This window comes from Micropterus dolomieu, linkage group LG08 (genome assembly GCF_021292245.1).
Source record: "Micropterus dolomieu isolate WLL.071019.BEF.003 ecotype Adirondacks linkage group LG08, ASM2129224v1, whole genome shotgun sequence".
Taxonomy (NCBI): domain Eukaryota; kingdom Metazoa; phylum Chordata; class Actinopteri; order Centrarchiformes; family Centrarchidae; genus Micropterus; species Micropterus dolomieu.
In genome coordinates, this window is record NC_060157.1 from 28322145 (window position 1) to 28345122 (window position 22978).

Genomic DNA, 22978 nt, shown 5'->3' on the forward strand with positions numbered 1-22978 from the left:
ACTGCGACCGATACATATTTCTGCCCAAGTAGTTGTTGTATGTGGATAGACAACACATTTGCATCCATGTGGTCATGGTGTGCCTGACCACCTCCAGAGGTCGTTTTGCTGATTGGATCACGATCTGTCCTCAATGCGTCTGGGGTGCATTTACACCTGTAGGCCTATGACTACTCATGTGGTCAAGTGTTACCTGATCACAATCTGATCACCCAAAATGCATTTTAATGCCAGATGTAGACAACCTCTATGTTCCCCGATTCAGAATATGCAGTCATTCACCTGTGGTGAAAATAAAACTGCTAAATATGGTATTGCATCGTTCATTAAGAGATCAAACGCACGTCTCTTTTCTGTTAAAGAAATTGTTTCAATATTTGAAGTCTTAAATTTATATTTGTTGAGGTATTAAAAAGCATTAAATTTGACTTTTCAAATGTTGCAAGAACCCTGTAACACTCTACTCTTCTTTCCACCTCATCTCTACCGCAGAAATTCAAGATCAGGATAGAGGACCCCCCTCGGCGTAAACACATGGTTTTTCTGGGCGGCGCCGTGCTGGCCGACATCATGAAGGACAAGGACAACTTCTGGATGACGCGGGAGGAGTATGAAGAGAAAGGGACGCGGGTGCTGGAGAAGCTCGGGGTCACCGTCAGATAAAACCAACAAGAACACTCCCCCACCCACCCGCCGTCCCCAATCTACCCCGTCAGCTGATATCCATACATCACTTACCTCGATGTGTCTGGATGGTCACACTGTGTCTTTGACTCACGCTTGTTTTAAAAAGCAAAAGGGGGAAGGATGGAGGGAAAGAGGGATGTGGAGTTTTGGGGTAAGAAGTCTCATGTCGAGTTCTTGAATATTTGCCCCACAGCACAAAAAAAGAATTATGTTTTGAGATACGCGAGCTGCCGCAAAATACTGCAACGCCATTTAAAGGTATAGTACAACATTTTGGGAAATACTTTGACATTCTTGGTAAGAAAGTGAATTAAGGTATTTCCCAAAATGTTAAACTTCTCCTTTAAAGATGAAGTCATATTTGGCGGCCTTAAAATAGGCTTTTCAAACTTTCGGGGTCTTTCTGAGACCAGAGAAATGCTAATATTTTGTTTTAGAGCAGCACCCCTGGGAGTGCTTTGGTGTTGTGTGCCTTTCACATGAGGCCAGAAGGAGCTCCTGCTTGTTTTGAAGTTGAAGACAATGATTATGATTATTGTTATCATTGATATAATTAGCAATGCGTTTAAGTTCCATTCCAAAATGAGACCTCCGCCATGTGAAAAATGTGTCACCTCATCTGTCAAAACAGATGCTGGTATTAAAAATAAAACTCACAGTGTGGCGCATCGCAGAGATTAGACATCTAAACAAATGGAGCATTACACACGTTGTCTTTTAAAATCATCACATTCTGTTCAGGCGGCCGTTTTTAACTCTGTACCTTGTTTGGCTGTCTTTGTGTCTTTTCTTTGTCTGGACGTTTGCTTGCATCTTGAGCGGGGGGAAATCATATCTTCTGGAAAAAGAGGTGTAATTTAAATATGTAGATGGAAGAAATCTGAAGGAAACTCTTCCTCAGTTCTTTGCCTTTGTTGTGTTGGAAGGTTTATTTTGTGGAGGTGAGCAGGAGATCAGATTTAGAAAGTTTTTTTATGGGTTTAATTTGTTTCTATATCCATTTTTACCACCAACACATCCAATGATCTCTCATTGGATGTGTTGGTGGTAAAAACGTTTTTTTCCATTCCTTAAAGATTACAAAACATCGAGTCATTCCTTAGTCTTGATCCAGGACTGTCATACTACATATCAGCTTTTTTCATCAACATCCCAAGAAACTCATAACATTTCAGTCACCGAGCAGCTCTTAAAATGTGTTACGGGAAGAATAAATTAAACGTATGAACTCCCTGGATGGTAGGCAATCTTTTTAGTGAGCCTAAAAGGTGGGAAAAATGACTTAAAATAAAATATGAAGCATGATTTACCCTGATCGAGAAATGTCTCCATGTACGGAAGCCCTAAGCTGCTATACATTCAAACTTTTTTTTTAACTCCGTTTTCTCGTGATAACAAAACAATAGTTAGTACAGGGTAGGCTCGTGACATTATTTAGGGTAAGTTCAAGGCATCACCAATGCCAGTGGGTAGAGCGCAGGACTCTCAAAGTTTTGTGTGTTCGATCCCCACTTAAGTTTAGTTCTTTTTTAATTATCCTCTTCCACAAAGTTCTTATGAAGAGACTGTTGCACATGATCATAATAAAGCATGTGTTGGAGCGTGTGCGCCCCAGCGATTGATCCACATCCATCAACCTATGAACGCTCCTTTTCATTTCCCCTGCCTCTCCAGGCAGAGGAAATTCCTGCACTTGTCATTCAGGGAAATCCAGTCACACATTCCAGGACGCCTATTTCAGAGGTGTGTTTTGCAAACCCCCACACACAGAATCTTTTAAATGTCCTTCAGAGCTTTTCAAAGGTGCTTGACACACCTTCGAAATGGCCGTTACGAAATGCGAGAGGTTGATGGATGTGGACCAATCAAGGACACACTCACTCCAGCACATGCTTTATTGTGAGCATGTGAAACTATTACTATTGTTGAAGAGAAAATTAAAATTTAAAAAATCAGCAAAGATGGGAATCGAACGCACAACCCTTTCACTAAAAATCCTGCGCTCTACCAACTAAGCAAACCAGTAACTCTAAGAATATATCTGAAATTATTTAAAATAAAGTCATCTGCCGACCCCTGTATTGCACAATTGTTTTGTTATCGCGGAAAACAGAGTAAAACATTTTTTTAAATGGATGGCCGTTTAGGACTTCCGTACATTATGTTCATTTAATTGTAATTTAGCTTCCAGCCACCAGTAGCAGCACTGAGCAGAATTTAATTTTACCAAATTTGGAATATCTAAGCTGTGATTTGAACATGTTATCATTTCCTTTTGTGTTAATTTTAGCTAATCAAAACAAACGGCATATTTGTGACTCATGCACGAGCACATGAAAGCTCTCTAGGACTCCTGAGCTGCAAAGATCAGTAGTTAACGCCCAGAAATTTAACGACAACGATTTTTGATAAACATTCCTTCGTACCAGTTTCTGCTTTTCCCTCACACTCGTGTTAACATGTTTATTGGTCGCTAAGAAGAAACCCCGCTATCTGAAGGGTTCATACTCTTTTTGTTCCTTCTTTCATACGATTTATGAACTTGTGACGGAAATGTGTGAGAGATACAGGATGTTCTTGGGTCATAGAGAGTAATTTCTTTTGTTTCTTTTCTCTGTACGTTCCTAAACATCGATGTGCTTTTTGTTTCAGAGGAGACCAGGCTTGGCCTTTCCTCCGATGGACTGTCTGTATGTCTGATTGTACAGCTGTTTGTTGACCTGCATCATTCCCTGTGATTACTGAGAGTCACAGTGAAGCTTTCTGCCCTTAAAGGTTAACTTCTGTATGTTTCAGCCTGGATTTTTTATGTTTATGTAACTTATTGGGACAAAATTTTCTGAAATTGGTCCACTATCGAGCGAGCGCTCTGCGGTCGGCAGCAGCAAAACAGGGCTGCAACTTTATTCTTGCAAGCAATGGCACCCCGTCAAAGTACGTCCACTAAAGTGCTTGTTTTTGCCACTGACAGACTCAGATTGTTGTAAGTGTCTGACAACATTATGGAAAGGATCCCTACAGATATATAACTTTTTTTAAAAAGAGTAAGATTCTTTTTGTTTAACCAGAAACGGTGACTCTTATCGCTCTCGTCATAGCCACCAGACTCCATTGATAAAAACAGCAATTCTACCTCTCCGGTCTACCAATGCCTGAATCAGTTTATGTGTTTGTGGTGTTCTTTGATTTTGGTCCTTTTAACCCTTTGTAAAACAACAAAATCACACAATAACACAAACAAAAACACCAAAGTCACACTATAACACAAAACTAACCAACCAAGGCAGCTGTAGACCACCAACTCCTCAGTGAGGTAAAATTACTGTTTTTGTTAATGAAGTCTGGTGGCTTTAACAAGAGCAAAAGCGACCTTCCTCTTTTTAAAAAAAAGGGTCTTTCTCTGTAGATATTCTTTCCATAATGTTGTTAGACACCAATAATAATAATAATAATAATAATCTGAGCCTGTCAGCAGCAAAAACAAGCACTTTCGTGGACGCAGGGGCACAATTGCCCGCAAGGATCATGTTACAGCCCTTTGTCACTGCTGCCAACTGCAGCACGTTTGCTCAATACTGGAACGATTAAAAAAAAAACAAAAAAAAAAAAAACATTTGTCCATGTACAAAAAAAGTCCACGTTGAAAAATACACGAGTTACCCTTTACCGGCTGATCTGGGTTCAGTCATCGCTATCAAACTGCGATATTAAAGTGTGGTAAGGAAATTATTTGGCTGCTCCTGGGTCAGATGTTAGGGGCAAAATTCAACAAATCCTGTTTTAAGAGGAAATCTCAATTAGATAAATTTTAGCTTCTACAGATACTACAGTACCCATGAGCCTCGGTGTCTTTAGAGAAGACACCAACTTGCATTTTGGGATCACTGAACACATGCTCTGTTCAACCAATGAGGTAATTCCGACATGTTCACGTTGCATCCGAAACTCTGTTTAAAGTAGTCGGGTTGACCACGCTTCTCTCCTCCTTCTCGATCTTGGCTGTACTGAAGATGTGTTGGTGTGTTTGGGATTACAGCAGAAGCTGATTAGTGTGGGTTATTGAAATATTATTTGTAATATTAATAAGAATCTGGTGAAATGGAGACCACGTAAAAGCTGGTATTTGTGGTTTCTGACTAGGTTCATATGTGTATATTGGAGACACTTGGCTCACAGGAAGAGATATATAAAAATGTTTCCTCTTGACAACATAGTCATCAAGTGCCAAGTACAGTTTTTCTTGCTTGATGTTACTTTTGTCGTTTTTTTTTTTAATGTTTTGTTTAGAGCATAACTGCCAACCGCTGATTTCAATAAAGCAAAGGGATTTATAGACGCCCGGTGTTTGTGTCTTCGTAGTCTGTTGTCTCAAATAGCGACGTCACCGTCTTCTGCTGCGGTCAACAAAACGGGATTAAAGGGAAGATTTATAAAGAAGCAGTTCATTCATTCAGTGGCTGAATCAGCAGGACAATGATTATGTGATCATTGAAACCTGCTGCTTATGAAAACTCACCTTTTTATATGGGACAGTTCACAAGAAGCTAAGTGAGAAATTCCCAAACACATGGTAACGAGATTTGAACACCCAGAGATGGCTGGATGCATCTACATCGCCTCCATGTGTTCAGGAGGATGCCTTCACTTTCCGAGTTTATCATGTATAAAGGGTACATGATATTTATATATTTCTTACTGTCCACAAATCCCATAAAACAGTGGTTCTAAAAGTGGGGTTTCCAGGTGCAAGACCTCAGTCCCACATACAAAGTCCTGCTTCCCCAAATACTCACTAGAGCACCACATGTGGATTCATCCACCGCTGAAAATAGTCCCCAACAAATGCACTAAATTTCCAAGGTGTTTTTAAAAGATGTACAACACATGGGATTTGTTGACAAGAAAAAATACCGTCCTTATCTGGGAAACACACTTTTGTTTACAACTTATAAAATACCAAGCATCAGAGGTTAAATGTCTACACATACACCAGTGTATGAAGTAGTTCAGTAGGAGTATGCATCAGTTAAAACATTCCAATAATATCATACATATCACTCTCAGTGGGGGTACTCTGCACCTACAATATGTGTGAACTTTTACTTTTGATACCTGAAGTACATTTTGCTGATACTCATGAATTTTTACTCAAGTGACATTTTGAATGCAGGATTTTTACATTTAACAGAGTATTTTTAAAGAGTGTAATTTCTAGTTTTACTTAAATAAAGTACTTCTTCCACCACTGCTGGTGGCCAAGTTGCATTGTGGGTAATATATGCACCAGATTTTGACAAGGAAGAGGAACAGTCCAACAGTGGTCTTGCTTCTTTTACTTAAGCAAAAGAGTACTTCTTCCATCACTGCTGGTCAGTACCACACATGTTATCCTCTGTCACGCTGTGGTGTGTGTTCCTGATTTAACTCAAGGGATGAAAAAGGAAGCGTTGCTGCTGAAGATTCCTTCGAGAAAAACAATGACAACAACACAATCAACATAGACACACTCTGAAACCCTGTGTGTGCAGAGCAGATTGTGAGGAAGTCGGCCGGGACGCTCGTCTGGGCCTGATTTGCCGAGGCCCCAGTGAGTCTGCCTGCCTCGCTTTGTTTACTCGGATGAAATCTGAAACAAATGTGACTGCGATAGACCACCAACCCCGCCAACACACCGCCCCTCCCATCCCATCCTGCTCTGAAACACAGCCACGAGTGTGTGTGTGTGTGTGTGTGTGTGTGTGTGTGTGTTGTTTCCTGCAGCTCCAAATGAACACGAGTGCCGATCTGATCTGAGACTCCATCTATCTGACACTTTCAGATGTCTCAGTGGCCACCTGACAGATCATTCAAACACCTTCAGGTTGATCTAAGAAGTGATGCTTATTCTGCTGTTTTCTGATCAATAACCAACAGATCAAATATAATTTCGTAAGTCAAGAAGGATAAACGGGCAGCACGGTGGTCACTGTCTTGGCCTTGGTCGACCCAGGCCTTTCTGTGTGGAGTTTTTCATGTTCTGCGTGGGTTCTCTCTGGGTGCTTCAGGTTGCTCCCACCGTCATAAGACATGTTGGTTATTAGGTTAAGTGGTGACTCTTAATTTCTGTTCATTTCTATGTACCCTGTGAGGAAGTATAGAAGATGGATGGATGGATGAATGATAAAATTTTATTAGCTTTGCACTGTTTGACGTTCTTCCTCGTCAAAACCTGGTGCCTCCATTACCCACAATGCAATGCGACCGTTGACAGTTCAGTCAGCATGGTGGAAGAAGTACTAAGATCTTTTATTCAAGAAAAAGTAAAAATAGTCTGCCACCTTGTAAAAATACTCTATTAAAAATAAAAGTCCTGCATTCAGCAAAATGTACTCCAGGTATCGAATGTAAAAGTACACACATACTGTAGGAGCAGAGTAGCCCCACCGAGAGTGATGTGTGCGATATAATTGGAAATTTTCTACTGATGCATTCACACATAAGAACTCAGACGTCTGTCAGGGTTCTCAGTCATCCAGGTCATAGTTATCAGTTGCCCTTCTTTGAAGAACTCGGATGTAAAGATTCATCAAACGTAAAGTGGTGCGTTCCATTTGACATGGGAAGTCAGAAATTTCAACTGGAAAGCCCCCTTAAGTCAGATTTCCAACTCGGAAAGTCGGGAGACCCAGAGGAAAAATCTTTTGCTCAGAATGGTCTTTTCTTTAACTCTTGAGAAAACACTAACATCTCAATAGTATATCTTTTTGAGATCACTCTAATCTGAATTGTTGCTCCTAAAAAGGAGAAAAGGATGAGGAGAAATTGAGTTTTTGAGACTTAGGTAAGACAAATGGATACTGAATTGAGATTAGAATAGGATAAATCTATATTCTAACTATAATATATCTTGAGTTCATTAATGTCTTGCTTATTGCTCGTAAAAAGCAGTTGTGAGCTTGATTGTAACACATCACTGTCTGTGCTTGGAGAACCGTGCTGGAGGCCCTGAGCTGGATTTGAACCCCACTCCTGCTGTTCAAAGGGCAACAACGCTGCTGCTGCGCCATCCAGCTAAAACCAACAGGAGGAGAAATACCATATCCACAATTAAAGGCCTCCAAATTCTACTCAAGTAAAAGGTATGAAAGTATTCCATAGTGAATGTACTTATGTATCAAAAGTAAAAGTGCTTATTCTGTATGACAGATACATGTTGTATCATGTTGTAGTTCTTGCGTGAATTCGGTCCTTAATGAATTAATCTCTAAACATCATGTCAAAGTATTGGCTGTTCCAGTTATGCTGGCTGTGACTAACTTAACAAATTGGAAAGCATGACATTTGAAAGTGCATTATTTTCAATATCAACATTTATTTAATATTTCTCAGTAACTTGTAACAGATTGTTAACAATAAATACAATAAGGATTTAAAATTAAGGGGTGTAAAAGTACAAACCCCCATAAAAAGAAAATAGTCAACCTCAACCTTTGACGTAAGTAAAGTACTTGAGTAAAATAACCCCTAAGTGGGGTCACTAAGACAAAACTGAGAAATATCTTGGAACTTTTTTTCTGATCCACACTCTGGAGGCTGAAATCACACTTATTTAAGATACTGTAGAGATCTCATCTTTTGATCAGAGTAAGACAGAGATGAGTTTTTTGCTCCTGAGGCCAATATGAGAAAACTGAGACATATTTGAGAAGAATCACGAGATCCCAGGAGTCATAGCTGAATTTTCTTTGAGCTCTTTCTCTGATCTCATGGTCCAATGTTCAGGAGACAAAAATAAGACTTATTTAAGATCAGTTAGAGATCTCTTGTTTTGATCAGAGTCAGACATAAATGAGATTTTATATGGTTGTTTCTCCTGAGATGAATTTGAGAAGTGGGAGAAAAGGCCTTTGGTCTCACCTTGGTATTAAAAGTCTAGCTCATTTGTGTCTAGGAGAGAAGAAGGAAACAACTATGAGATCTCATCTTGGATTTTGCTTTCCTATGGGGAACCTCACCAACTCCGACCTCAAAATCCAAGATGGCTGCTCCCGGAATCAACAGTAGTGAAAGCTGTAGTAACTAACCGTAATGTATTATCTTATGTTTCACATTACCACTAAACATCCAAACAAACTTCTCCTGCAGCACTCTCTGCTGTTTTACCTCACAGCTCCGAATCAACACAGGAAGTGGTGTATTTAGAAACGTATTGGCCAAGCAACATTTCAAGTCCTGCCAGTTACTGAGCTACAGATTAGCAACAGGCCTTGAATCCAGACCAGTGAAGACTTTCAGATGTTGTAGCGTGAGGACCTGCTGTCGTTTTGGCAGCTCACTGTGTTTGTGACTTGCGAATACCAGATATTTACATCATAAACAAACACGGAGCTGCAGCAGACAATTGCACCCCCCCACACACACACACACACTCAGACATACAGGGCCTCCATTTGTCCACAGGCATTGTGGGAAATGGCCTCTCCCTCCGGCTGTCACAGGATGCAGTCTCTCTTACTGTTGTTATACGAACACAATGACATCCTGATTCGTGTCGTGCAGCGTTCCCAGCACACAGTTAACTGAGCACACAGGACAGTAAAGTGGCCTTGGAGCCTCCTGCCCATCGGCCAGGCGCCTGGCCTGCAGCCAGGGGGTCATCATTATCCAGCCAGGAGCTCAGAGAGAAACCGGTGTTTTCTGTAGTGTTAGTTGAATGTAATATCAGCAGTTAATTTACAGTGAACGGGTCTCTGCCCTGCAGTTACCCCTGTGCTTTTGCCATTTCCATCACCTGACCTCGCCCCATCCACTTGTTCCCACTTTTTCATTAGCATTTCTCTCTGCCGGCCTGATCCCTGCCTGCTTGTCAGACTTCTGCCCCTTTGCCTGATTCCTAAGTTGATGAGTTTGCTTTACCTTCTTTGCGTGACTGGTATTGACTTTTTCCTGTTTCTGACCACAAGTAAAGCTAAACTTTTAGCTTTGAGTTGTGCTTCTGGGTCCAAACCTGGTAATACAGAGCCAACAGGGATGGGCAGTATTTAGTATAGCAGTATAAGACATGTATTTTAAATACAAAAAAGGATTTTGTAATTTGCTTTGATAGAGTTGGTGAAAATGGCTTCATATTTTGTATAAAAATACTTGTGTTTTGTATTTTGTAGTAAAAAAAATACTATAAAATACACTGAACAAAATCATAAATGCAACCCTTTTGTTTTTGCCCCCATTCATCATGAGCTGAACTCAAAGATCTAAGACTTTCTCTATGTACACAAAAGGCCTATTTCTCTCAAATATTAAAATCTGTGTTAGTGAGCTCTTCTCCTTTGCTGAGATAATCCATCCACCTCACAGGTGTGGCATATCAAGATGCTGATCAGACAGCATGGGTATTGCACAGGTGTGCCTTAGGCTGGCCACAATAAAAGGCCACTCCAAAATGTGCAGTTCCATCGCACAGCACAACGCCACAGATGTCGCAAGTTTTGAGGCAGTGTGCAGTTGGCATGCTGACTGCAGGAATGTCCACCAGAGCTGTTGCCCGTGAACTGAATGTTCATTTCTCTACCATAAGCCGTCTCCAAAGGCGTTTCAGAGAATTTGGCAGTACATCCAACCGGCCTCACAACCGCAGACCTCGTGTAACCACACCAGCCCAGGACCTCCACATCCAGCATCTTCACCTCCAAGATCGTCTGAGACCAGCCACCCGGACAGCTGCTGCAACAGTCGGTTTGCAGAACCAAAGAATTTCTGCACAAACTGTCAGGAACCGTCTCAGGGAAGCTCATCTGCATGCTTGTGGTCCTCAGGTCTCGACCTGACCATTGAAGAGGAGTGGACCAACATTCCACAGGCCACAATCAACAAATGGTGGTCACACCAGATAATGACTGGTTTCCGCCCCCCCCAATACAGTAAAACTGCACATTTTCGAGTGTCCTTTTACTGTGGCCAAGGCACACCTGTGCAATACCCATGCTGTCTGATCAGCATCTTGATATGCCACACCTGTGAGGTGGATGGACTATCTCGGCAAAGGAGAAGAGCTCACTAACACAGATTTTGACAGATTTGTGAACAATATTTGAGAGAAATAGTCCTTTTGTGTACATAGAGAAAGTCTTAGATCTTTGAGGTCAGCTCATGATGAATGGGAGCAAAAACAAGTGTTGAGTTTATAATTTTGTTCAGTGTACTTTGTGAGAAGTCTACAGGACAACATCATAAACAAACGCTGCCTCTGATTGGTGCTTACTTAAGTCCCCAGACTTGTTGAGATCATAACAGAAAATTGATCTAGACACGAAGAAGAAGGTTAAGGTGAGAAATGTGCAGGTTTCCATTGCATTTGATCCATTTTTAGCATAAAATGCTGCTATCGTTAACAGTTACTATTAAGTTTTGGTGTTTGTTTTAGCAGCCGAGGCTAAATCATTTACCAATTTAAGTACTAGCCAAGTATCTGTCCTGCATGGGAAAAAAAAATTAAATAAAGCTGTTAGTTAAACATGAACCTGTCTGTTAATTTAAAACTATCCTTTATCTGGGTGATCACATGTGAATATCTATATGTCAGATTTATCGCATGAGAAAAACTGTTGCTCTCAAACATTGTCCCCTTAATCAGCTGATCAAACAGGCCGATAGAAGGTTTGCAAAGTGGTTGCTGTATTTTGTAGTTTATTTTGATACACTTAAAATAAGGGTATTTGGTATCTTAAAATACAATCTGATGTATTTTTGCCCCTAAGTCTTGAAATGTGCTGTAAAAGCCCCCAAACAGTTTGTTATACTGTAACTAAATCCCCAAATTAACTCGCTGATCCTGTAAACTAACTTGTGTCCTCCCGTGTGCGCCCAGCTTTAGTGACTCATAACATTTCCCAGAAGGCTTTTCACCAGCTCCCAGAGGTGATTTTATTTAATATTGGCTGGTTATCGCAATAACTGACAACTGAGTGGAGTCAGGAATACAAAGAAACATGTTTTAGGACTTTTTGTTTAAAATGATTATACAATAGTCTCAAACACACACACACGCACAGTGTAAATGTTACCGTCCAGGCTGTTTCTTTAGTTTCCAGATTATGTATTTGTATTTATACATGTCTCATTATCTCTTTGTCTGCTAGAAGAGCTTTACATCCATCATATTAGAAACAATAAAAAAATAGAACTGAAAATGTACATCATACACTTGATACATATATATATATATATATATATATATATATATATATATATATATATAATTTATTAAGTTGTCCTACTTTTACTTAACAGCTTCAAGAGTATTAGACTTTTTTCAAACCTGAAGATAAGTTCCCAACCAGACAGGAGTATAATTTAATACATTTAAATAGTTTAAATTAAATTGTTATGATGTCTATAATCAGCTTGACATGATAAATCGCATTCAAAAACCAAAATCAGGACCATTAATACAACAGAATAAATTAGAAATAGCAAAATTTTGGTATGTGAAATTTGTAGTTTAATAGATAACACGCATAAACCCCCACAATTTTTTCATCTGCATGACATTATCAAGTGTTGCATCAGCCTGCTTTGCATCCGGAATCCAGCTTTGTTTGTTTGGTGCAGTAAACCTCATTGCCGCACCTCTGCAGCACTTCCACTGTGTGTGTGTGTGTGTGTGTGTGTGTGTGTGTGTGTGTGTGTGTCTCCAGACTAGCAGACCAGACAATATGACAATATGGGCTGCCAACTTTTCAATTTAGTTTGGTGTGAGATTCGAAACACAAACCAGAGACTGTATTTCTTTTAATTTTTGAGAATGTATGGAATATTAAAGTTAATAATAAGCAATAGCATAGGTTTTCCTTTAGCAATGGAGAAGCCACGTAATTAGGTGGGGGGTCTGGCGGTCCTCCCCGATTCAATTTTTAACATTAAACACTTAATTTCCTGCATTCTGGTGACATTTTCTGCACCAGTTTTCCTGCATCAATTTATGGTGGAAATGTTTTTATCTAGGCTAAGTCAACAGAAACAAAACTCAGGCAGCAGGTGACAATTTAAAATGTGACAATATAATTCAGAAGGTGTATGGCTTTCAAGCATTCTGTAGGCCTATTTATTTTTCTTTCATGATTTAGTATTCCCTCCTCACTGTGTCTTTGTTTGGGGAAGTTCCTCTTTAAATGCGGCACCTTTTCACCTCAAGGATAATTTAATTCATTTGAATTCAGTTAGAAACTCCTGGACTGAATGTTTGACTGAACTTTTTGCATCTATCCCACATAATTGTATAATCTGACATATCCAGAACGATTTCTAATAATAATAATAATAATAAATTGAATTTGTATAGCGCTTTTCACGGACTCAAAGTCGCTTTACAGAGCAGATAAAGAAACATTACAAAATAAATAAAAATAAAAAAATAAAATAAACAGCTAGGGATAGGCAGAGGAGAAGAGATGGGTCTTAAGGCGGGACTGGAAAATGGTGAGGGACTCAGAGGTGCGGATCTCATGGGGGAGGGAGTTCCAGAGCCTGGGAGCTGCCCTGGAAAAGGCTCTTTCCCCTAGACTGCTGAGCTTGGACTTGGGGACGTAGAGGAGACCGGCTGAGGTGGATCTGAGGGACCGGGAAGGTTGGTAGGGGGAGAGGAGGACAGTGAGGTATGAAGGGGCCAGGTGGTGAATGGCTTTGTAGGTGAGGACCAGGATTTTGTATGTGATCCGGAGTAAAATGGTGAATTCTGATGACAGCTTGCAGTTGGGGGAGTCTATATGGATGTTGAAGTCACCGAGTAGCAGATGGCGTGAACAGAGAGATGAGGCTAAAGTTAGGAGTTCTGTGAAATCAGAGAGGAAGGAAGGGTTTGGTTTAGGTGGCCGGTAGATGAGGATAACTGTCATGGTGGAAAGAGCTTTGAAGGCGAGATATTCGAATGAGGATACTGAGGGGAGGGTGAGTTCAGTGATCTGGAAGTTCTGATTGTAAATGACGGCAAAGCCACATAGAAGGGGGACGAGTAGAAGTTGTCATTTACGAAGGGCGGGGTGTGCAGATGTAATTGTAGCCAGTGGGATATGCTTGGTTGAGAGAGAAGAAGTCATTGGGTTGTTGCCAGGTTTCAGTGAGCAGAAGGAAATCCAGCGTGTTGTCGAGGATTAGTTCATGGAGGGCAGGGGCTTTATTGTTAATCGATCGGGTGTTGAGGAGGGCAAAGTTGGCATGGTGAGAGGGTGGTGAGATGGGGGCAGGCTTGAAAGATCTGAGGTTTTCCCAATTAACAGTGCGTGTGGGGGGGGTAATGCAGTTGAGGAGGGACAGCGAGGGAATTTGCAAATGATTGGAGAATAGGTATAGGTGAAGTGTGAATAGCACTGAAGTCCAGTCCGGATTTTTTTAATAACGTCATCATTTAATCATAATTCACAATATTGTTTTTTAAATCTCCCCGCCCTATAATCTGCTGTTCATTAATTGCTCTGAATCCCAGACAGACAGACACAGAACCCGTTTGGGACTGAAACTAACTGAAAACACTTCAGCACAAATCCTCACATGTTAACTTCAGCGGTTCTGTGTTGCACACATTCCCAACAGAGAAAATCTGTGCTTTGGATTATACATTTTTATATTGCAAACCCGTACCAGCCACGTTACCCAATCACAAACTGTCTGCCACTCACTGCGCAAGAGCGGGTTTGCTTGATCCTCGTCACAGCGTGTGAGTGGAGTGTCATCTCGCCAAGTCGACGCAATCAGTTAGGCTGTAGGCTACATTAGTTTTTCCAATGCATGAGAAAATTGATTAATTAGCATGAGGGCGTGTGAAAAGTGTCAGTTGTGTGAGTCTCATGCTCAATGCGTGAGAGTTGGCAGCTCTGTTACTGCTTTCTTTAGTTGAACCTCTTCCTTGACTGTCTTGCAAGGTGTTGTGGTTAGCCATTTGGAGCTAAGTGACATTTTATACAGGGACACCATTTGTTTTACGTGAACATTCGATGAGCAGGGGGGAAATTAAGGCCATATATTTTTAACTTAGATCTCTATGCTGATACTCCCAATAGTGAGATCTCAAGTGCAGCTGCTGTAGATTGATTAAATGATTGTGTGTATTTGCAGCCAGGTTTGTTATGCTTGTCAGAGTGGTTTGTGGTTTATTTTATCTATGCTGGTCGAAAGTTATACCCCACAAGGTTTGTCCTATTGCTGACCCTGACATTAGCAGGGCATCCTTTGGGTGGCAGCAGCTTATTTGGATCAGCACACCTGTTCCACTTGTCCTGTATTGCTCATATCTAGGAGGATAGCTGCTTTTGGGGAGAAGGAAGGGACATATTTTAAGTGAAACCTGTCCAGCTTAGACCTACTATGACATGAGAGTTTTGAGGAACATATGTGTTACAGCATGGAAAGAATGAACTACTAAGATGCCAATTGCAGACCCACCATTGAACCATCTGCAAGGTTTGAGCATAAGGGACTTGTTACTCATGGCAAATCATCAACACTAAAATTAAGCTAACTCCATGTAATATAATATCTATTAATTATAGTTTGTATTCAGGGTAGAGACAGCAAAATGAAAATGAAAAGCTGTGTTCGATAAATGACAAATGTAACAAAATATGCACATTAAACTAGAATCAGATAAAACATCAGGATCTCTATCAGCACCAGGGCTGTTGTTTTATAGATGAGCATGACCTCTGACCTCCCTGTGTTGAATATAAAAATCTATATTAACATTTTTTACATGACTATGGTCATGTTTATTTCATATTTACAAGTGTGCTCTCTGTCTCTCTGCTCATAGTAAAGTGAAGGCCTGGCGCCAGAAGAGAAGTTTGGCCAAGGTGCTGGGGGATAAGTCATCCCATGAGCCTCGGCGCTGGGAGGAAGACTACAAGCTTGTGGAGTGTGAAGGCCTGTTCGAAGAGTACCTGGAGATGGGCAAGTATCCACTACTCCTAAAGGGCATGATGCCTCTGCTATTGACGGAATCACCAATTTGATGAAAACTTCAAATGTCAATAACATACAGTATGATGATTATACAATATATAAAATAGAATAATAGAGGAAGGAAGGAAATTGTCTTCTATGTTTCATTGCACAACATAAAAATGAGTCATTGTGTTGCAGTGCTACAGTTTGGGTTCATCACCATCTTCGTGGCAGCTTTCCCCCTTGCTCCGCTCTTCGCTCTCCTCAACAACTGGGTGGAAATCCGTCTGGACGCCCACAAGTTTGTGTGCGAGTACCGCCGACCGGTGGCTGAGCGCGCCCAGAACATCGGAGTCTGGTTCAACATACTGGAAGCCCTGTCACACCTGTCCGTCATCGCCAACGTGAGTCGAAATCGAAAATGACACCCACCCCAGACTGGAGAATACCAATTTTCTACAACATTATCTTTTGTCATTCTTCTCTTTTCTACCTGCAGGCTTTCCTAATAGCTTTCACATCCGATTTTTTACCTCGACTGCTCTACCAGTACAAGTTCAATAATGATCTCAGTGGATACGTCAACTTCACCTTGGCCTACGCCCCACTTAACTACACTGAGTACCCTATGTGCAGGTACGCTGGATGCTGATTGTCTGAATGCATGTAATGTTGCATGTAAGAGTGGGGAAACACTTTGGTTCAAACTTCCATAATTTGCCTCTTAGATATGTTTACTTCATTTCATTTTGGCAGAATCATTCAGATCACAGACTTTACCAACAGTGGGTACTATTACTGATGTTTAACATGTTGTTCAGTTTGTTCTCATACTGTTGCACATCAACCATTACACCGTATATTCTGCAGTAACTCTGTATTTTATTTCTTTCTCCTTCTTGTTTTTAGATATAAAGCATACAGAGACAACAATGGGAATTATACTCTGTTCTACTGGGAACTTCTTGCTGTCAGACTTGGTTTTATCATTGCTTTTGAGGTATGAAGAGAGCTGCTTTGTCTCTGTTTGCTAATTTGTTTTCCTGTCAATTGCTATATATGTCAGAGTCGGAACACCTCTGGGTCAACTAGGCATAACTAAGTGTCTTGCTCAGGGACACATTGGTGGATGTGTCGCAGTGGGAATTGAACCCGGGTCTCCCACACCAAAGGCCTGTGTCTTATCCACTGCACCATCGCCACACATTTTTCATTTATTTTTATCTATCACTTCTCTATCCCCAGTTCTGCCTGTGTTCCCAGGTGCATACTTCCCTCTCTCAGTGTATGTCTTAGTTTTGTCATCTTATGTGACGCTTACCCATATCAGTAGTTCATCCAGTATGTTATTTTATGTTTATTCGCTTGCATCCATTTTGGCTCAGTCTCCCTCTGTTTATCTGGCACTGTTCCAGACCTCTGAATGGCCATGCACATCTCCTAATTGCTCAGCAATTCCTCCTTCTGACCCTCGTTTTTGTTGTTTAGATTTACATTTCTGGCATTCAGAGTGCAACAGTAGAGAAAACTTCACTTTTTAAATCTCTAAAACTTCCGCACAACCACTAGTCAGTATAAGGTCGGCGTATATTGTATTTTTCTTACTCAACAAATCAGTTAATAAAAAGACTACCCTATTCTGTCTGTGGTACTCAGCTCCAAGCAAAGTCACTCCTACCGAACACATAAAGCAGGTCACAAATATAGTTTCATTTTCTTAAACAGCTGGGCACTGTCGTTTTTGAGTAGTGAGTATTATGGCAGCAGGACCATGGTTGTAGGATTGAAGAAACTACTGTGATAGTGCTGAGAGAACATCTCCCCCAGTGCAACATTGTGGCTCATTGATGTGTCTGTAATAGCTTTTGGACAACAATGGAGCTCTATGGCACAAAAGATTAATTTCTGAGGATCTAGTGACAGAAATGCAATATTATATCCATAACTATGTTTACAGGGGTGTATAAAGACCTTAAATAATGAACCAGTATGTTTTTATTACCTTAGAATGAGCCATTTCTATCTACATAACGGTGGACGTTGGTCTTCTCCAACTAGTTGTGTACTAAGAGTTCAAACTTCTGACTTTAGCTTAAATATCTTGCTGTCTGCACATCTCCCCTCCTCCAGCATGTGGTGTTCTTCGTGCTGCGAGCCATCGACTGGATCGTTCCTGATGTCCCAGAATCCCTGGAGCTGAAGATCAAGAGGGAGCGTTACCTGGCCAAGCAGGCTCTGGCCGAAAACCAGGAGGCGCTGTTGGTGAGTCGAGGCCGAGGGGCTGCCCCTCCCACCCCAGGCACCTTCAGCTCAGGTCAGTAGAACATGGGACACACACACACACAATCATTCATAAAACCTGACACTCTAGTTCTGTAATTTAATATTTAGAGCAAGGCTCCTTAGATCAGGGGTCCTCAAATGTTTTAATGTACAGAACCAACTGTTTGTGTGCATTTAAGTTGTATGTGCAGAGAACAGTGGTGAGAGTGGTCTATGATCAAATATATCAACGTTATCCTCTAACAAATATTCAGATTTATGAAGTTTTCTGCTATCTGCCGCTGAAATATCTGCTGGCACCCAATACAGTGGAGATGAAATGAATTTTGTTTGTGCTTCTCAAAGCAGTGAAACATTACACTTGAAAAATCCATCTTCCCAGAAACAATGTCCTTGCTACTCAGGACAATTAATAATAATTTGTATAGTTAATGAATTATATACTCCCTTAGTTACACATTAACTTTATTAGATCCAACGTAAATGTCAGAATCACATTGTAAATGATGTTCTGCAGTATGTTGTCCCTATGGTATTCAAGTGAGTTCAGCGGTTGCATCCAGTGTTAAACCTGTCACTCTGACTGTTGATTCTCATAAATGAATTCCAGATTTTAAAGGCCTTTAAAGGCTCATCCACCCATGCACATACCTCCACAGAGCATTTGCAAAGCACCTGCGGCTCGACTAGCTGTTACAAACTTGCAACACTGCACGCAACATGATCATTAAAGGTAATCTGTGTGGGATCTGAGCCAAGTATGTCGGTGTCAGAATATTTTGATTACATCCATTGACTTTGTGGGCTGATATCTGTTGGCATAGTTTATCATTTCTTCAATCAACACTGCTGTTGATGTTTAACTTGTATGACTTCACTGCAATGATTTCACTGCAATAAAATGAAAAATCATTAAATACAAGCAAGAAGTAAACAGATAGCAGTAGAACAGAATAAATGCCTCAAAGTTCATACATTCAAATATTTTGATCATGAGAGAATACAGTCCAATAGAGTGTATTGTCATCCTCGTCTGTGTGTGTGTCCCTGTGCTCTGACCCATGTTGTTGTCATGTGTCTCATGTAGTAAATGTTGCTGGATGAGGGCAGGTAAGTACTTCGCAACAAGTAAGTAAATGAAATAATAATATAATAAATAAAACGGAAATAAAATGGAAAGTGTATAACACATTCATGAAACCTTAAATACATGTAGCACTACAGTACAGCACCACAGTAAAACAAAAGCCAACAAAATATCTGCAAAAGTCAAGTGCCCAGAGATGAACAGGGCACTTGGATCATGCCAGGAATTATAGTCCGAGAGTTGTCAGGGTTGGGGCTGGTTTCTACTTCTACTTCTCTTGTCTTTCTCTTTTGGAGCTGGTTGTCATAGTTGCTGAGGAAGGGAGGGTTGCAGAGTGACTGCATGCAAACTGAGGAGAGAATGCGGCTCAACAGCTGGATGATACAGTTTAAATTATTATCACAATATTAACAAAAGATATTGCGAATTATGCAAAATCATATGTAAAATTATTAAATTGATGTTCAATGCAATTCACTTTGATCCGCTGTATTTCCTCACACACCACTCTTTAAATGGGTTTTGTTACACTGCTTCTTGGAAACCATTAACATGGACTGCATTTTGTAAAACAATAAGACTATTATCTAAGTATGATGATGATGATACCACTCAGTTGATAAAAGTTAATATCGAATTATTGCCTAGCCCTACAGGTAATAAACACCACAGCCGTTCCAGTGTAAGTTATCTCATGTCTGTGTTGTTAACTATGGAGTTGGAGTCAGGGTAGGGTTACCTAGCTTAGCATATAGACTGGAGCCAACTAGCCTGCATCTCTGGCTACATCCCTGGTTACCATTTCCAGTCAATAAGCACAGGTTATGGTGTTAGTCCATGTAAAGGTGCAATGGTACCAAACTTAGCTACCTCAATGTGCCAAGCTGTTGAACAAGAAACACAACCCCAACAAAACAACAAATTTGGCATGTTTACATTTCAGTTTATTTTAGGTGGTATACAATTAAGATGTGTTAACTAGTAAGCTTTAAAGGTGCTGCTAGGGGTATTTTGAATTTTGGGCAGAGCCAGGATAGCTGTTTTCCCCTCCTCCAACGTTTTATACTAAGTAAGGCTAATCACATCCAGACTCTAGCCCCATACCTAACAGACAAACATGAGCACAAACAAGCAAATGTTCCAAAATGTTGTTAAACTCATAATATTTAAGACAATATGTTTTATTGCCAGTGCCACTTTAATAACCAGTTTGTGCCACAATATACTACAGTAGCAGCCAGCTGTGACTGCAAAAAAGATACTCTCTGTCATCTTCTCTTATCCATACCTCTTACAGTAGTGAGTCTTCTTTCTCTCTGCTCCTTCCCCATTCCTTCCCTGCCCAAACCCAACTGAACCGCCTCCCCTGAAGCAAGCGACGCGTCCTTTGGAAACATGAGTTAGGACTCCGCTGTGGAAAATGAGAGGTTTGAGGGGAGAACAGGAGGGATAAGAAGAATGACACTCCTTCATGAGTCAACATTTTACCTGATTGGAATACTGTCTTTGCATTGGGATTTTGTTTTAACTTTGCCAATGTGCACACTGCTGCACAGACATTATGATAAGCAGGTGTGTAATGGAGGCTAAACTCAACCAAAACTCAGTTTACCCAGCGTTTGGAGAACACAGTTCCTAAACATTTTCAGGCTGACACTGAATGTTTATATCCATACTAGGCCTATACAATTGATATCTTCATATGTTTGAAAGTCTGCCTTTGATCTGAAAAGGAACTGTGACTTTCTTATCCAAACTGGATACTGTCCCCACAGCTACTGGGCCCTAGCCTGATCGGACCCTAGGGTTATGGAACAAAAACCCCTGAAAATGTGATTAATATAGTTAATGCTGATGGGCTGTAAGCCTGCGTACAGTTTCTGCCTCTGTTACACAACCCAGCTCTGAAACCAGTAAGGAAAAAAAGCTTCTAAAGAACTGTAAAATCAAACCTTCGATTTCCTGTTTATCCCAGTCTGATGTTTCTGTGTTCTATCAAGTGCATATATTTATTTTTATAAAAATGATTGCTGTTCTCTTGGGTCCAGTTAAAATTTTGCACAGACCTGCAGCAGTGTGCGTCAGGGCCAACCTGAGGGTGAGTAGAAAGTGTAGACCCAAGATCCAATGGTGTTAAATTGATGTTTTTAATGACATTAAAGTCCAACTTAATCCCTCCTAAAAATCCTTGATGTAGTAATGTAAAGTTGGACTCCAGGAACTGGGTGTGGTTGCAGGGGCAACAGAGTGTACTTCTGACCACACACAACCACACCCCTCAGTGAAGCTGGGTGTGGTCAGAGGCTTAAAGAACTTAAAACCAGAGAGGGCAGTGAAACACAGTTGTTATGCCTGCTGTTACGTTACTCTTCAAAGGGGCACCCCAGTGATTTTGTATTGCCCTTTGGGGGGTGAGTGTAGCAATGGCAAAGACATGTCCTAGTCAGGGTCAAACTTCAAAAACACCTGATCCTACATTTCCTATTATGCAACGTCTTTCATAGAGTAAAGTGGGAGGAGTTATTTCGGAGATTTACAAAAGTCTGGTTGATTTTCTGCATAGAAACTTTCCGATGACATATTCAGGGTTATTTTCTCTGACTTGACAAAATCCCTGCAGTGCAACAGACAGCACTAAACACCACAGGTTGTATAGTACTCCCCATAATGAGTAAACTGATCTTTACGAGTAAAATCTGGTGGTGGTGATGGCGCAATGGATAAGACCATGCCTTTGGTGTCAGAGTCCCGCCTTCAATCCCCCACCGTGACCCTTCCACCAATGTGTCCCTGAGCAAGACGCTTAACCCCTCATTGCTCCAGAGGCGTGCGACCTCTGACACGTATAGCAATTGTAAATCGCTTTGGATAAAAGCGTCAGCTAAATGTTAATGTAAATGTTAAAATCTGTGGAGTACACTTGAATTTGAGCTTACACTGGGATTGTTTTCTTTATGATAACCTCTAACTTGACATAGTGCACCCACCTTTTATCAAGAACCAACTTGTCTTTTTTTCCAGTAAATTTATAAAAGGCTTTGGTTGTATGCTGTTATTATTGCAATGGTTATCTGTTTTATTTTACACTATGATGAAGGACATCTGCAAACATCTACACCCTCGTCTGCAATGTATATACACATACACATACTGTATATTGTACAGGTTTCTTCAGTGGATGCTGAGCATGTCTGTCTTTTCTACTTGAATGCTCTGCAGAGTTTCATATGAAAGATTTCTGAGAGTTGCTCCTGTACGATACTGGAAAAAGGAGTGAAATAGTACCTCGATATAAGACATATTTTGTGTGTGAGATGTTTTGCATTTAAGACTATTTAGACCAAAATAAATCTAGTTTGAACAACGTAAATGCCTCCTCAGTGTGGGATTCTGAAATGCTCATGTGTCAGCTGAGAGATACTCTTCTTACTGTGCTGTAGGGATAAACTGTTATCAAATCTTTCCATCTACCTTCTTCTTCGTCTCTCCCTCCTGTCATGTAACCTTCTCCAAACAGCAAGGAAGACTTGCAGACAGATTAAGAAGACGCTGATTTATTAGGAGTCAGAAACAGACAGGTGTTCATTGATGATTTTTCTCTTCCTCTCCTTCCTCCCCTCACAAACTCCATCAGTGGCTGTAGCCTTGGGCAGCTCCTGACTATGTTTTTATCTCCTCCTCCTCTTCCTCCTCTTCCTCCTCTTCCTCCTAACTCTTTCTTCACCATTGTCTGCACTCTATCCTCCCTCATTCTCTCCTACTTTGCCTTTGTCATCCTTAAATTTTTAAGATACACTCTCTTTCTCCCTCCCATTCATCTTCTGAGTGTTATGATTGCTGTGCGTTCCTCTGCCATGGCCTGCAGGAAGAGTGAGTTAGTACATGTCAGTGAGCACAGGTATGCACTGTGGACACCGGCTGGCTCATTCACCGACTTCGCTGGAGTGAGGAAGGAGACGCTTGCGTGCACGGGCTGCAAAAGTTCCAAATCAGCCACAAGGCTGACGC

General features: G+C 40.8%; 1 protein-coding gene across 1 annotated transcript in view; it reads left to right on the forward strand.

Moving 5' to 3' along the window:
* The window catches only part of ano11 (anoctamin 11), a 106276-nt gene extending 85657 nt beyond the window's left edge, over window positions 1-20619 (forward strand). The window contains exons 18-23 of the mRNA XM_046055293.1: window positions 15470-15606; window positions 15799-16004; window positions 16100-16236; window positions 16510-16600; window positions 17731-17862; window positions 20343-20619. Coding sequence (XP_045911249.1) covers window positions 15470-15606; window positions 15799-16004; window positions 16100-16236; window positions 16510-16600; window positions 17731-17862; window positions 20343-20369 — 730 coding nt within the window. The 3' untranslated portion in view covers window positions 20370-20619. The remainder of the gene's footprint in view (window positions 1-15469; window positions 15607-15798; window positions 16005-16099; window positions 16237-16509; window positions 16601-17730; window positions 17863-20342) is intronic.
* Window positions 20620-22978: the final 2359 nt, after the last annotated feature.